The sequence below is a fragment of the Podarcis tiliguerta genome, assembly GCF_965153285.1.
Source record: "Podarcis tiliguerta genome assembly, chromosome: 13".
Lineage (NCBI taxonomy): Eukaryota > Metazoa > Chordata > Lepidosauria > Squamata > Lacertidae > Podarcis > Podarcis tiliguerta.
Window position 1 is genome coordinate 8,943,585 of NC_139546.1, and position 17,079 is coordinate 8,960,663.

At 45.9% G+C, this 17,079-nt stretch overlaps 1 protein-coding gene across 2 annotated transcripts in view; it reads left to right on the plus strand.

Moving 5' to 3' along the window:
- SMYD1 (SET and MYND domain containing 1) overlaps nt 1-17,079 on the plus strand; it is a 47,183-nt gene that overhangs the window by 21,959 nt on the left and 8,145 nt on the right. The window contains exons 2-5 of one of the 2 annotated variants that reach the window (XM_083407805.1): nt 356-532; nt 7,780-7,993; nt 9,370-9,500; nt 12,357-12,395. In XM_083407805.1, coding sequence (XP_083263931.1) covers nt 356-532; nt 7,780-7,993; nt 9,370-9,500; nt 12,357-12,395 — 561 coding nt within the window. The remainder of the gene's footprint in view (nt 1-355; nt 533-7,779; nt 7,994-9,369; nt 9,501-12,356; nt 12,396-17,079) is intronic. The other variant, XM_083407806.1, reaches the window with a different exon arrangement.

A 17,079-nucleotide genomic window follows, 5' to 3' on the forward strand; every position in this document is an offset into this window, starting at 1 on the left:
CTTACTTTTTTGGAGGGAAAAAGTGAGTCTTATAGAGCAAAAAATACGGTAACAGAAAACTAAAATGTTATCTTAAAGATTTCAAAATAAAACATTACAAAGGAGGTCAGCTCCAGAATACATATTTAACACAAACCAAGTTAACAACAAAAAAAACCTTACACGTTTTTTAAAAACACCACTGCTAAGTGAAGTCAAATATAAAATGCACATTTAAAACAGCATAATTAACAAGAGAATAAAATATTGTCATAATCATGGCAGGGCTGCTTGGCAGGTAAAAGAATCCAGTAGTTGGGGTTTGTTGTCAGGCATAGAGATGTCCCTCTGGTCTCACCAGGAACCTCTTTTCCAGCCTCACCCACCTGGTCTGCCACACCTGCTTTAAGCGCCACGAGAAGCTCCAGCGCTGCGGTCAGTGCAAGTTTGCCCATTACTGTGACCGAACCTGCCAGAAGGACGCCTGGGCGAACCACAAGAACGAGTGCTCAGCCATCAAGAGGCATGGGAAAGCGCCCAACGAAAACATCAGGTATGTGAATAGGCTGATCGCCAATGGATGTGTGTAATTAATTGCTCAAGGGCTAATAATAATAATAATAATAATTTTTATTCAGTGGCGTAGCGTGGGTTGTCAGCACCCGGGGCAAGGCAAGTAATTTGCGCCCCCTAACCCATGGATTTGCGCCCCCTAACCCATGGATTTGCGCCCCCTAACCCTAACCCCCAGATGTTGTGCCCGGTGCGGCCAGCCCCCCCTGCACCCCCCACGCTACACCACTGTTTTTATTTATACCCCGCCCTCCCCAGCCAAGGCCAGGCTCAGGGCAGCTAACAAGCAATAATAAAAACAAGTTGAATGAAAACAACTTAAAAACAAGATTAAAATATTGAAACATTAAAATATTAAAATGCAGCCTCATCACAGGAGGAGAAAGGAAAAAGGAAAAAGAAAGAGGGGGAGGGAATCAAATTGGCTCCAAGCCAAAGGCCAGGCGGAACAACTCTGTCTTACAGGCCCTGTGGAAAGAAATCAGATCCTGCAGGGCCCTGGTCTCATGAGGCAGAGCGTTCCACCAGACAGGAGCCAGCGTTGAAAAGGCCCTGGCTCTGGTTGAAGCTAATCTAACTTCCTTAGGGCCCTGGACCTCTAGGGTGTTGCTATTTATGCACCTTGAGGCTCTCTGTGGGGCATACCGGGAGAGACGGTCCCGTAGGTATGAGGGTCCTAGGCCGTGAAGGGCTTTAAAGGTCAAACCCAGCACCTTAAATCTGACCCTGTAATCCACCGGGAGCCAGTGCAGCTGGAAAAGCACTGGGTGAATATGCTCCCATGGCAGAGACCCCGTGAGGAGCCTCGCTGCAGCATTCTGTACCTGCTGGAGTTTCTGGGACAGCTTCAAGGGCAGCCCTGCGTAGAGCGAATTACAGTAGTCAAGCCTGGAGATGACCGTTGCATGGATCACTGTGGCCAAGTCGGGGCAGGAAAGTAAGGGACCAACTGCTTGATGCGGCGAAGGTGGAAAAATGTCACCTTGGCTGTTGCTGTAACCTGCGCCTCCATGGAAAGGGAGGCGTCAAGGATTACACCCAAACTCTTAACGGAAGGCACTGGCACTAATTGGGCTCCCTCAAGAGAAGGGAGTTGGTCCCTCATCCCCATGCCATCCTGACCCAGCCATAGGACCTCTGTCTTTGAAGGATTCAGTTTCAATCGGCTCCCATGAAACCATCCAGCCACAGCTTCCAAGCATTTGGTCAGTGTGGTCAGTGTGTCTGGGGCACACATTATCCTCACCCATGGATTTGCACTTTTGCAGGGTTAGCCATGGACAAACAGAGGAAAAACACAATGGGGCACAATCTTGTCCAAACCTTACCTGTACAATGCTGCCAAACATTGTAGACCAGGGGTTGGCAACGTGAGGCCCATGGGCTGGATGCGGCCCACGAAGACCGTTTTATCAGCCTACAATCTGCCCCCAAACCGAGCCGCCCGCCTAGCGAGTCCCCTGTGCACTGCGCTAAACCAGGGACTCGCCGAGTGGTGGCGGAAATGGCATCTGCGCATGCGCAGATACCAGAAATCACGCCTGCACATGTCCAGATGCTTCTGCACAGGGGCGATATTCAGCGTCTGGGCATGTGCAGAAGCTATTTCTGGCGCCACAGACATGCACAGATGCAATTTCTGGCATTGCGCTGCGCCAGCCCGGCCCAAGGATGATCTTCGTGGAAGCGATTCAGCCCATGGCCGCTAAACCTTGCTGACCCCTGTTGTAGACAGCACTAGGCCTGCTGGGCCAACAGTCTGATTCATTATAATATAGAATCATAGAATCATAGAGTTGGAAGAGACCACAAGGGCCATCGAGTCCAACCCCCTGCCAAGCAGGAAACACCATCAGAGCACTCCTGACATATGGTTGTCAAGCCTCTGCTTAAAGACCTCCAAAGAAGGAGACTCCACCACACTCCTTGGCAGCAAATTCCACTGTCGAACAGCTCTTACTGTCAGGAAGTTCTTCCTAATGTTTAGGTGGAATCTTCTTTCTTGTAGTTTGGATCCATTGCTCCGTGTCCGCTTCTCTGGAGCAGCAGAAAACAACCTTTCTCCCTCCTCTATGTGACATCCTTTTATATATTTGAACATGGCTATCATATCACCCCTTAACCTCCTCTTCTCCAGGCTAAACATGTCCAGCTCCCTATGACTTCCTATGTCCCTATAACCACCCCATGGATTTCCAACTTGGAGAAGACATCCCCCTTTGGGTGGGTGCAACTTCAGGCTTCTTTCCCCAGAACTGAAAACATTCCGGAAATACTACTAGACTTCTAACCACAGGGCTTCTCCTTGAAGGATCTCGGTCTGGGCCACAAGGACTGAAGTGAAGCATTTAACAAGTCTTCTGCTCCTTGTGCTCTGTCCAGGGTCCTGAAAAATCTCTCTCTGGCTGCTCTAGGTTGCTTGGGATTTTTGTTCTTCCTACCCAACCCATGCAAGTGGCGCTGTGGGTTAAACCACAGAGCCTAGGACTTGCCGATCAGAAGGTTGGCAGTTCAAATCCCGGCGACCCATTGCTCAGTCCCTGCTCCTGCCAACATAGCAGTTCGAAAGCACGTTAAAGTGCAAGTAGATAAATAGGTACCACTCCGGCAGGAAGGTAAACAGCGTTTCCATGCGCTGCTCTGGTTCCGCCAGAAGCAGCTTAGTCATGCTGGCTACATGACCCGGAAGCTGTACGCCGGCTCCCTCGGCCAATAAAGTGAGATGAGTGCTGCAACCCCAGAGTCATTCACGACTGGACCTAATGGTCACCCAACCCACGAGCGTGGTCTTTCCACAACATGCAATGAGTATTGGTGACAGTAGGACAGTAGGATCAGTATTAAGAACTATCACTTGTTAAACAGCTTTTCAAACATCTGCAGGGGACCCAGATGTTTTCAGTGGTAGATCTGGTATAGTCCCGCAACCTGATGAGAATGAACAGAGATCTGTGTTCTGCATGTGATGCGGCAATTTTTAAAAAATATTTCACGATGCTGTTTATTTTTATTTCTTTATTTAGAAGAATTTATAAACTGCTTACGGGAGTGGGGTTATTGGTTTGTTTTCCTTTTCCTTTTGTTATATTGTGTTTCCATTTTGTGTTTTTATGTTGTGAACTGCCCCGTGATCTTCAGATGAAGGGCAGGATACAAATTAATTAAATAAATAAACAGTAAGCAGTGTACACAAAAACATGATCATGGTGCACTGACTCTAGAACACCTTCTCAAGGCAAGCCTGCCTGGTTCCAAAACTGATGTATTTTGGGCACCAGTTGAAGACTTTTAAAAAATTGCCCTATTATTCTAAATATTGCCATTATTCATATTAAGATATTGCTTAATGGCTGCTGCTCGATCATGTTTAATATAATATAATATAATATAATATAATATAATATAATATAATATAATATAATATAATATTATAATACAATACAATACAATACAATACAATACAATACAATATATATATTATGTTATATATTATAAATATTATATAACTTAGTTATAAGCCTCTCTGAGAGCTCTTTAGGCTAAAGCAACGACATATAAATGCTTAAAATGACTATTGCTAACCAAGGACGGTTCGCCCTGATTTCTGTCGTGGGCACAATGATTTTAAATTATGTTTGCCACATAACCAGATATTCCCTTCTGGAGGCAAATGACATCAGTAAAAAGAAGGTGAATAATGTCTTATTTTTCCACTGTCCACCAGTTATTATTATTTTTAATTCCTGTAATTAAATAATAATAATAATTTAGAAACCCCCTCTAACGCGAAATCCTGAAACAAGTAGATACTGTATCTCAAGAAGTTAAGAGGAAGATATCTTAAGCTATCGTCAGGAATTTGCACTTGTTCTCTATCAGGTCCAGCCACTGTGGGATTCCTTTATCAACTTGTCCTATTTATAGAAGTGGCTAAAAATACTCCATTGTGATACAGGAGACGGGAAGGCATTGTGAGCTGCAATGGAAAGTATGCTTCAGGCTACGGAGTTAGTTCTTCTGGAAGGTAGCCAGCTGCGACTGTGTTTGTAGGAGGGGGGAAATACCAGCATGAATTTTCCATTCTCAAATGCACAGGGGGGAGATCTGCTTTGTTAGCAAGAGCAACCCAAGAAAGTTGGCCTTTCTATACTGTTAATCTGATGATCCAGTCAACATCAGTGAACACAATGCCAAACCTTGGCCGATGCACTAACTCTCACCGGATCCCAGTCAAAGTTTGGTTTTGTTCAGTAGCAACCCCAGAGTTACAGGGAATAAAAGCTTACAAATACCAAGACAAACCAAAAGCTACTGAACATAACGGCTGGAGACTGGCCTCCTCTCTGTTGAGACCCGGACCTGGTTAAGAACATTCAACTATTGGCTTCGTCTAAATTTAAACCCATCCGGACTACTACCTCTAGTAGCACGAGATGCTCATAGAAGTCGGTGGTCCAAAGTAGTGCATCAAAAATTACTTACATGTGGCCTACAAGCACAGCATCTACTGAAAATGGGTCTCCCCAAGGCAAAAACCATTATTGATCAGCGCATGAAGGATATTGAGCAGCAGAATAATTTGGCCTATATTAAGAAATTTAGTGCTTGGTACGCTTATCTGCCCCCCTCCCACTTTGATTTTCGGGCACCTTATCTGTCTACCTTAACCATTTCAAAACTCAGGTGGGCCTTTACACTGGCCAGACTAAATATGTTACCCTCAGCTGCTCTTGAAGGGAGATATCAAAAATTCCATGTGAGAACCGGCTCTGCCCCTGTGGAGCTGGCTATGTAGAGACGGTGTCACACGTTCTCTTGTCTTGCTCCCTATATAAAGATCTCAGGGACGAGACCATTATGCCGCTCCTATCTGCCATCCCGGGCCGCTCTTGTGAAGCCAAATTGTTCTCACTCCCAGCCGACCAGAACAGCTCGACAACAGAGAAGGTTGCCAAATTTATCGAGAGAGCAATGAGACTGAGAGCTGTTATCTGAAAGACACCAGTGTCGTCACCCGGATTCCTCGCCTAGGATCCTATGTTTATTATTATTATGTTTTATTATTATTATTATTTTACCTCTGCCAAGTTTTAAGAATTGAGATTATTAATTTACCTAGGGTTTTAATAGGTCACAAGATTTCATGGTAACTATTTTTGTAATGTATCTTTGTTGGTGTTTGTCCTTTGATGCTATGGCCTGTCGGCTACGCAAATAAAGTCTACTACTACTACTGAACATAACTGAAATAATTTAAATTTAAATTATTTATACCTCACCATATCTGGCTGGGTTGTCCCAGCCACTCTAGGTGGCTTCCAACACATATAAAAACATAAGGGCTGCCTTCAGATGTTTTCTTCTTTATCTCCTTGACATCTGATGGGTTTATTGCTACACTGAGCTGAATTGAAATGGAAAATGGAAATGCTATGAAATGTAGAATGTACAGTGGTTCCTCAGGTTAAGAACTTAATTCGTTCTGGAGGTCCGTTCTTAACCTGAAACTGTTCTTAACCTGAAGCACCACTTTAGCTAATGGGGCCTCCCGCTGCTGCCATGCCACCGCCGCCCGATTTCTGTTCTCATCCTGAAGCAAAGTTCTTAACCCGAGGGACTATTTCTGGGTTAGTGGAGTCTGTAACCTGAAGCGTCTGTAACCTGAAGCATCTGGGTTAGTGGAGTCTGTAACCTGAAGCGTCTGTAACCTGAAGCATCTGTAACCCGAGGTATCACTGTATACAGAAAATGGAAAATGGAATATATATAGCAATTAATACAAAATCAGGCAAGATATTATCAAATGATTATCAATTGGGTATGGTCTCCATATGGTTTAACAAATGACATGTAATGACAAAGCAATAGGTCAAAGCCAGGGGACAGCAACCTTTTTCAGCCGTGGGCCGGTCCACCATCCCTCAGACCATGTGGTGGGCCGGACTATATTTTGAAAAATATATATGAACGAATTCCTATGTCCCACAAATAACCCAGAGATGCATTTTAAATAAAAGGACACATTCTACTCATGTAAAAACACCAGGCAGGCCCCACAAATAACCCAGAGGTGCATTTTAAAAATTAAAGGACACATTCTACTCATGTAAAAACATGCTAATTCCCGGACCATCTGTGGGCCAGATTGAGAAGGCAATTGGGCCGCATCCGACCCCCGGGCCTTAGGTTGCCTGGTCAAAGCAAATAACATAACTCCTATCTCCCTCCAGCCCATCTAGTTGTGAAATAATTCTAAGTTCCCAGCATATTAGAACAGTAAAAATTCATAGTTACCCAATGTAGGGCAGCAGACCAGAACCCCACAACAGTCCTTAGCATAGGGAAAGCACACAAAGTGAGGCAGATAGCAGCAACCCCAACTTCGCCTCCCCCCAAATAAAAGAACGTAGAAGAAGAACCACCTAGAAAAGGAAGTTGGGTTGTTCTATTAGTTTACTATTAACATGGTTGGACCACATAACTGTGGCCTATGAATTGTCATAATCCTCCGGGGAGAGGGAAGAAAGATGAACAACTGGGACCCTGTGGTATAAGTGGCTCTTTATGAAGTGAGCATCAGTTTGCCAAAACATGTCATGCTCTCACTTTGCTTGGGTGACATGGCTGCTTTATTGCCACTCTAATCAGAAGGAACTCAGTTCCAAGCAGCTTACACAGGAAAGATGGCAATGTGTCCTCCATTTTAATCCATCATGGCTGCTCTACTGTGTGCATATAACATGCCCTTTAAACTTCCTAAAGCTTTTAGCTCTATGGAAGACAACCACTGTGCCATGTTTCCAAATGTGAGAGAAGTACAGTGGTACCTCGGGTTAAGTACTTAATTTGTTCCGTTCTTAACCTGAAACTGTTCTTAACCTGAAGCACCACTTTAGCTAATGGGGCCTCCTCCTCCTGCTGCACGTATGTAACCTGACGCATATGTATAGTGGTACCTCAGGTTCCAAACACTTCGGGTTACAGACTCTGCTAATCCAGAAATAGTGCTTCAGGTTAAGAACTTTGCTTCAGGATGAGAACAGAAATCGTGCGGCAGCAGTGGGAGGCCCATTAGCTAAAGTGGCACCTCAGGTTAAGAATGGTTTCAGGTTAAGAACGGACCTCCGGAACGAATTAAGTTCGTAACCCGAGGTACGACTGTAACAAGGTTTTCTGATTGTAACTCCTTAAGGCCCAGTGGTTAAATGCACATTTTTGGCCTACTAGGTTGGCTGCCCGAATCTTGTGGAGAATAGAGAAAGAAGGAGGAGGCCTGACAGAGGGATGCTTGGTTTCCATTGACAACCTACAGAACCACGTGGATCACTTTGGAGACGAAGAGAAGAAGGAGATGAGGATCGACCTGGAGAGCTTCTTGGAGTTCTGGCCACCTGACAACAAGCAATTTGGCATGACGTACATCTCTCACATATTGGGTGTGGTAGGTCTGCCTAGTGAGCCAAGCCTGGACGGATAAAGGAAAAGCTACAGTAGTTAGATTGTGCTGCTCATCCCACCATTTAGTGCCACCTTATGTAGGCATTGTGGGAATGTTCAGGGGTGCAGGAGAGGATATATTGACTAATTATATCCTTATCCAACTTGTGCTAACAAGTTCCCAAAATATCAGCAGAGTTTATAGACATTCCCCTTTCAGTTCGCAATCGGTAACGTCTGCACAGGTTCGTTAGAACCTCTATAATAATTACTCTGGTAATTTCCCCTTTTGTTCCCTCTTAAAATACAAGACACGACACAGTCTTTATAAAACTATAAAAGAGTTTACTCACGTTCTGTTCACAATATGATCCCAGAAGGCAGACAGGCTTAAAAAGGTAAAATACACTCGGAATCTATCTTGTAGCAAGATAGTCCTTATCTCCTCTCTTGGCTGAGCCAAGAGAGCCTCCTTAGATGTTTCCTCATCGAAGGAAGATGGCAGAGAGAGAGAGACGGCTGCCTGCCCTGTGCTTTTATCATTTACCTGCACAGGTGAGGCCACACCCACCTCTGGTCACATGCGGAGGAAGTCCGTCCCCAGGAAGTTTACCTGCTTGCTAGACAGACATCCCTCCCCATGTTCTAACATGTACACTCTAGGAATGTTGTCATTGACTGCTCCTGTGTTTACATCCCACAGGGATCTAATGTGGGTTTTGTTTGGTTCTCAAGACCCCAGCTGACTAACCTTGCTTCAGATTTTGGAGTATTTGTAAGGCAAGAAAACCAGGCTTTCTTGTCCTCCTAGGTCTTCCCTGGTATTTTAACATCTGTACTTTTTGAAGACCACTTATCCTGCAAGCTGGTTTTAACCCTATTGGTCTCTTTTTTTAATAATAGCTGGTCAGGTTTTTTTTAGCCCTCTGTTCTAAACCACTGAGCCTCTTGGGCTTGCCGATCAGAAGGTCGGCGGTTCAAATCCCCACAATGGGGTGAGATCCCATTGCTCAGTCCCAGCTCCTGCCAACCTAGCTGTTCGAAAGCACATCAAAGTACAAGTAGATAAATAGGTACTGCTCTGGTTAGAAGGTAAACGGTGTTTCCATGTGCTGCTCTGGTTGACCACAAGTGGCTTAGTCATGCTGGCCACATGGCCCGGAAGCTGTACGCCGGCTCCCTCGGCCAATAAAGCGAGATGAGCACCGCAACCCCAGAGTCATCCACGAATGGACCTAATGGTTGGGGATACCTTTATCTTTACCTTTACCTTTCAAAAACCATCCAGGAAATAGTCCTGAGAATACAGAACTTGCCTGCTCCTGTTCTGGAGATCCACAGATCCCCTAATCTGTCTTACTCTTCTGTTTTGCGGAATAGATAAACTGCAATGGCTTCACTCTGAGTGATCAGCGGGGGCTGCAGGCAGTTGGTGTGGGTATCTTCCCAAACCTTTGCCTGGTGAACCATGACTGTTGGCCCAACTGCACGGTCATCTTTAACAATGGCAAGTAAGTCATCTCCTTCTGTGCATCGATATGAGAAACTAAGCTTTTCAACTCAGGGGTTAAGGTCACGTTTTCCAGAAAATTAACCTACTCTGAGCTGAGAGGTTGCCTGGCTCTGTGGATTCGTGTTTTGGAGCTGCATGAAAATACATTCTTGTGAGCGTTTCTGTTGGCTTCTAACATTTCATTGGGACCTAGTCACTGATAAAGATCCTATCAGTTCTTGAGGCAGTGGGGAGAAAATGCATTGGAAAATGGCAAATTTCCACAGCCCGTTGGAAGGTTCTCCTCTGCAAGTCCCACTAAAATGATTGGGAGCTGTATGTGAGCGTTACTACTGTATATCGGTGGGGTTTGCGCCGAGAACATTGCTAAGGGTTGTGCTCAGAATGTGTGATTTTGACAACCCTGCAGAACAATCTTGGGTCTGGACAGATAAGTTAGGGGAAATGGATAACGCGTGAAGTTTAAGCGAACATCAAAATGAAGCTGCCAGATGTTGGTCTTTAACACATTGGCATATTTCTCCACAAATCCTTTTCGGTTCATTTCTAACACAATTAAGCAACTTTGTGCATGCATTTGTGGTTCTGCAGGCTTGTTGCAAACTGCATAGCTTTGCAAGATGGAAGCCCCTCTTCACCCCCCCCCTGCCCTAAAAGCAGACAGGTGGCACCAGCCTGGATTTTAAAGAATCTGCAGCTGTAGTTAAAGGCATAGCTGAAATGTCTTTCCTCCAAAACCAAAAGCTTGTAACAGAAACTATGCATTTATCTGCCTGTCAGATAAGTGGTGCCATAATCAGAATATCCTCCGTAAGGAAGGAGATGGTTTATACCAACAATCTACAACTTCTTCTTCTTTTTACATTTTATCCTATGAGAGAAGTTTCAAAACAGTCAGACTAAAATATTGCGACAAAAAAGCATATCACAGTTTGAACAGAACAGAAACAGGAAAATGTAAGTCACAGGACAGATCTGATACTAACTAGTTCACGGGAAGTTGCTGGGCTAGGAAATCCATCTCATCTTTGCCATCACAGTATTGTTGGTTCTTCCCAAACAGGAAATTTATTTAAAAAAACACCTTCCCCAAAAGCAAGAGAGATCATCCACCAAGTAGCATCAAGGCACAGATCCTATGCTGAGCTTTTGAAGGCCTAAGTAAACACTCAAGTAGTTGTTATGAAACAATCCACTAGCAGCCTGTTCAGTTTTTAAAGAGAGAGAGAAACTGTGGACTTGGCTATACAGCTTGCAAATAAATGTTTAAAGCGTGTTGCAAAGTGCATTATAAAAATGTGGCACTAGATGGCGATGGCGAGCTATGACAAATTCAATATTTTTTTTGAAAACGTTATTTTAAAAAGCAACGTTTTAAATATGTGTCTAGATTCCCCCTGTGTTGAGCAGGGGCAATTGGGAGTGAAGAAGTGTGTAACTGTTCCTCTGTCTGTAGTTTCTCCAGTCCCAATGGCTCCCTCGCGGCTGCTCCCGCCATGAGATTTCAAATGGCTCTTTGTTGATTGAGAGGAAGGAAGCTTCCAAATGGGTCTTTAGATCTCTCAGCCAGGCAGTTTAACGGCACAAATATGAAAAGCACATTCAATTGTACAAAACATATAGACAGGGCCACTGATAAAATCCATTAAGAGCCTGACAGAATGAAAAGTCTTTAGAGCCCATTTGCACAGCTGTCAACTGTCCCTTATTTGGCGGGAAACTCCCTTATCCCAGCGCCGTGTCCCGCTGCTGTCCCTTATTGATGATGTCCCTTAAATTTCCTGGGTTTCAAAGGAAGCAGCTCCTCTCCCTCCCTCCCTGCCGGCCAGGGAGGAGAGAGGCTCCAACGGTGTTGCTTGGCTGCCCAGCCTGCCCCCCTCTGGCCTCCTCTCACCAGCCTCAGCACCTGGGAGCCCCTCCCCGCCGGGACTGGTGGGAGCCTCGGGTCCTTTCGCCGCCATCCTCCTTGCGGCCGCCGAACTGAGCTTCTCTGCCTGGGGCCTCCGGATGAGATGGGCAGCCTGGCGCAGCCTATGAATTGCTGAGGAGCCTTGAGAGGAGAGCGAGGACAACCATAGAGAAAGCAGTTCAGAGAGAGGAGACGGAGGCGGAGGTGCGGGCAGGTGTTCCAAGGGCTAACCATAGAGGGGGAAAGCGGAGGAAGGACCGCAAGCGCTTCTCCCATAGATTTGTAGTCGTAGACTAGCATAGATGGTCTGATCTGCGGGTTTACTTCGGGCGCTATCCCCCCCCCCCGCTTCCTCCTGCCCCACCTGACGGAACTGAGAGCTGCAGATGGAGCACGAGAGAAAAGATACAGAACTGCAGCAGCATCTTCGTAGCTTGGACTTCGTTTTGTGCGAAAAGTGGTTGCTGCTTGTAGTTATTTAATTGCAGTGTTTCCTCAGCTGGTGTCTTGAGCAGCAACCTCTGGAAATGAAGGGCTAAAAACCGGCGCTGCTCTCCAAAATTATCTGGTCCCTTTTAACTCCGTACTTCAGCTGGTTGACTAAAATCCCTTATTTTGGCTGCTGATCCCTTATTTTCGAGGCTGCTGGTCCCTTATTTTCCAATCTGTAAGTTGACAGCTATGCCCATTTGAAGGCTGCAGGAAAGCGGTGGCAATTCCGTCGCCTGCCGATAGCCTTGTAAAGTCATGCTGTTGTGGCTTAGGACTCCAACTTGCAATTTGATACGCTACCTTCACTGCTGCCTCTGATCTCTACCTTGGCCCTCGAAAGCTGTACGCTAGCATTTAATGTACTAAATGTATGGATTCCATTTGCTTTTCTTTCTTTATTTCTTTAGCGTGTTTACCTCTGTCAAACTGCAGATGTCTGTTTTTTTCTTTCAGTCATCAGGCTGTAAGATCAATGTTCCACACCCAGATGAGGTGGGTTGGCCTTGATACCATAATATTCCCCCTTTCACTGCTATCCCGCTCGAACACCCCCCGTACCCACCCCAAAGTCCCACAGGCAGTAATAACCAAGTTACAAAGATGACTTTGTTTTTACTCTTTCTACCACCTCTATGCAAACTCCCACTAAACCCAACCCTTCATATTGTAATCCCTGCATTTGTAGAGTCTTTCTTTAAAAAAGTAGACATTATGACAATAATTCCCCCTCTCCTCTGACAAACTTCCCCATACCTCTTAATGCCTGCTCCAATTTATTTTGCTCTCCAATCCTTTCAGTGGCAATGACAGCATGAGAATTTCTAACGATGGTAGTGTAACCATAGTAGATCCAGTAGATCTTTTATTACAAGAGCAAATAACGTGGCATTGTCTGATACTCTGATTTTGGCTGCATTGACAAACACTTTTGGGCCCCTGTTTAGAATTACAAAACCTTAAAAGCGATTAAAATGGCAAAAGCCGCAGGTGTTTACAATATCAGTTTAGCTAGTTCTAGGCCACAAGGCGACACCTGTTTCTGCTGAGGTCTTCCAAGCAAAGATCAGCCCTCTTGGTGGATCTTCTTTCTTCATGTGGGAATGAGTAGATGTAGATCCCATGGGGACAATCCAGCCAAAGTTAAGTACTTTAAAAAAATATGTCTAATTTTACGTATTAACTTAATAACACAATAAATGCTAAATTTCATTCATTTCAATGGAAGATTGTTGAGCACATGGTGTCTTGGACTGACTAGATGCAGAGGAATGGTGGAAAGAACCAGCTGGGGAACCCCCAAGAAAGCTCAGAGACTGGGGATTGGTGGTGGGACAGGGATGAATGATCAGAGGGAGCAGATTGGGAGGAGGAGGTGTCGGAAGATGAAGAGGCAACAGGGCTTCGTGAGCAGGAAGAGGCTGTGGCAGAGCGCAGTTCAGACTCCGAGGCAGAAGCAGAGGCTGGGGAGGAAGAGGGTAGGGTGCTGAAGAAGTGAGGGTGTCTCCTCCTGCTACAGTGTCCAGCTCCTCTCCACATTGTCTCCCAGAACATGGAGAGGGCAGAGCGAAGAGAGAGAAGGCAAAGGAGCCTCAGGTTGCTTGGGGAAGGAGATTTGGGGAGCTGTAGAAAGGAAAGGATCTTCAGTCCTTGAAGCTTCTTCATTGGGGGCAAAACCCACAGGCTGTGCTCATGAGCCTTGAGCTGTTTTGTTTCTTTGAATAAAGATTTAACTTCATTGACGCCTTGTGAGCTATTGCTGACCTGTCCCTGACTCCTTCCTTGACACCTGGTGAACTCTCCCTATTGAAATCAATGTGTGATCTTCTTCTTTTAATCCTTTGCCATTCATTTCATATTACAATTTTCTGGTGTGCTCACCCTTGCCACTGGCTCCCTTTGTAATGATAACAAAAATTAATGAACCTAATTACCTCAGTTAAGAAGGGCTTGCCAATCAGAAGGCCGGCGGTTTGAATCCTCGCAACGGGGTGAGCTCCCATTGCTTGGTCCCAGCTCTTGCCAACCTAGCAGTTCGAAAGCACGTCAAAGTGCAAGTAGATAAATAGGTACCACTCCGGCGGGAAGGTAAACGGCGTTTCAATGAACTGTTCTGGTTCACCAGAAGCAGCTTAGTCATACTGGCCACATGACCCGGAAGCTGTCTATGGACAAACGCCAGCTCCCTCGGCCTGTAAAGCGAGATGAGCGCCGCAACCCCAGAGTCATTTGCGACCGGACTTAACAGTCAGGGGTCCCTTTACCTTTACTTCAGTGAAGAGGGAGGAAATGTCTGGCAAGAGATTGTGTGCTCAATCAATTACAAGCAGCTTAAAAACACATGCTTAGAAGCGCAAAGTCCTCTGGGCAGGCTGGTCCATGTGCTTTGGAGTGTGGAAGCAAGCACATCAACCTCCTGTCCCTGGTTACCTCCTCTCTCTGCAATGAGGGGAGAGATTTGGGGGCTGTGAAAACTGTAAGGGTTATTCCAAGCATTCTTGGTGGTCAGGGCCTGTCCAAGACATTTTGGAACCACAAAATGGTATCCCTACGCCCCACCAGGGAAGAAGGGATGGGTGAAGTTTTGCACTGGAGACAAGCAGGGGGATCAAATCCATCTTACCAGATGGTTGAAGTGGGAATCCAAGGCTGTTGGTGGTGGGCAGTGGGGAGGATCCTGCTCTCAGTCATGCCTAAGGATGGGAGGAGACCAGCAGTGCCTCCTATTTGCCCGTGGGGGGGCGCTACTAAGGAGGTGGCAGGTCATGCCTCCAAGCAGTGCCCCACAGCTGCCCGAGTTGGTTGGCTCACCTTGGGTCATGGGTGTAAAGTAGGCTGTCAAAACTCCGGTGGTTTACAAGGGAAACAGTTGCTTGCATGTCTCTAGATAGAATAGCTGATTGTAAAAAAAGGCCTTTGTTGGGAGATGTTGCATGCTTGAAACTTAAGTCTCCACAACTAACACATTGTTGTCCTTTTAAACCTGTGTGTATCTAATTATGAACATGGTTAATGTGGCATGTAAAGGAACATCCGTTTTTAAAAAGAGAGTGGTGCTTTCAATTGAAAAGTTGTGATTGAATTTGAGTGCACTGTGGCAGATGTTTGCTATTGGTCCCTGCAAATCACGGCTGGGGAACGCCATCATCCTTGACCATTAGCTAGGCTGGCTGAGACTGATGGGAGTTGGCATTCAACATCTGGAAGTCTACCAGTTCCTTGGTCCTGCAGCCAATGAGCAAGCACTCATAGATATGTATTCTTCATCTCCCCGACAGATCTAGGGTCCTAATGAACTGTTATGGGGTAGCACTGTTGAAACTAAACAGCTGTGGACCTGGTCAGGGAAGTTTGTGCAGGCCTTCCTGAGCAGGTTATATATGCCTAAAATAAATGGATTTTTAAAAATTTAAACAACTCTTGTGGTACCTGAAAGTCTAGCACATTTACCACTGCATAAGCTTTTGTGGTCTCTGTCCCACAATAATAAAATTGCCATAATAAATGTGTCGGTCTTTAACTTGCCAAAGACTCTTTATTTGTGGCAACAGACTAACACAGCTACCCCTCTGGAAATTAAGGGGAAAGGTGGGGGAAACGGAAAGATCTTTACATGCAACATGCTTAGAAGAATTGCGGCTGAAAAAATTTGACACAATTCTGCAATCTGGGGATTCCCAAAGCCTATTTAAGCAGCCCTATTGAAATGACGCGGGTGGCGCTGTGGGTAAAAGCCTCAGCGCCTAGGGCTTGCCGATCGAAAGGTCGGCGGTTCGAATCCCCGCGGCAGGGTGCGCTCCCGTTGTTCGGTCCCAGCGCCTGCCAACCTAGCAGTTCGAAAGCACTCCCGGGTGCAAGTAGATAAATAGGGACCGCTTACTAGCAGGAAGGTAAACGGCGTTTCCGTGTGCGGCTCTGGCTCGCCAGAGCAGCGATGTCACGCTGGCCACGTGACCTGGAAGTGTCTCCGGACAGCGTTGGCCCCCGGCCTATTGAGTGAGATGGGCGCACAACCCTAGAGTCTGTCAAGACTGGCCCATACGGGCAGGGGTACCTTTACCTTTTTTATTGAAATGACAATAGAACACAATATGTTTCTGATGGTATGGTACAAAAACACAGAGATGTGTTCGAAATGGAGATCTTTCAAAATGCATTCTTTTTTATGGATGGCATGATGTACCTGTGAGGACAGCCCAAATGCTGGCATTTCCATGGGGGGCAAAATAAGAATGTTTTCTTTCCACATTCCCCATGCATTCTCTCAAGCCTGATGCCTTTGTCCTGGAGAATGATCGAATGGTGCATCAGTTCAGCTGCTAAAGCTCAGGGAGTCTGCCTTGAGAAATGCATGGAGGACCAGGTGGATTCAAATTTAATAAATAAATGGGATTCCTCGGGTGAACCTGGTGTCCAGCTGTGCAAAGGCTCAGCTTCTTACCATGTAATCTGGGTGACCCATGTCCTAAAATCAGACCCAGTGCTACCTTCAAGTGATTGAAGGTTGAAAGGAAATTGGGAAATGATGCTGTCAGCGAGAGGGAAAGTGCTGACAAAGATAGGACCTGTGTTGCGTGAGCAGCAAAAATAGAAACCCACTGACCAGAAAATATATATTGGTGCTCTGAGCAGATGGTCAAGGCTGTATGTATGCTGTGATCATATGGAAACCCAGAAAATGCATGCAATGTTCCATTAGTTGCACAACTAAGGCAGCTTTCATTTCAAAGCAACAGCTCTGATTTCTGATTCCTTGTGATGTACTCTAGCAGAAGTAGGGGGAAATGCCCAATTAATTATGCAAAGTAACAAATCCCACCAACATTTTATTGATTTGCATACATTTATGCAGGTAGCCAGGGGACGCGGGTGGTGCTGTGGTCTAAACCACAGAGCCCAGGGCTTTCCTATCAGAAGGTCGGTGGTTCGAATCCCCACGACGGGGTGAGCTCCTGTTGCTTGGTCCCAGCTCCTGCCCACCTAGCAGTTCGAAAGCACGTCAAGTGCAAGTAGATAAATAGGTACCACTCTGGCGGGAAGGTAAACGGTGTTTCCATGTGCTGCTCTGGTTCACTGAAGCGGCTTAGTCCTGCCGGCCATGACCCGGAAGCTGTCTGTGGACAAATGCCAGCTCCCTCGGCCTATAGAGCGAGATGAGCGCCGCAGCCCCAGAGTCATT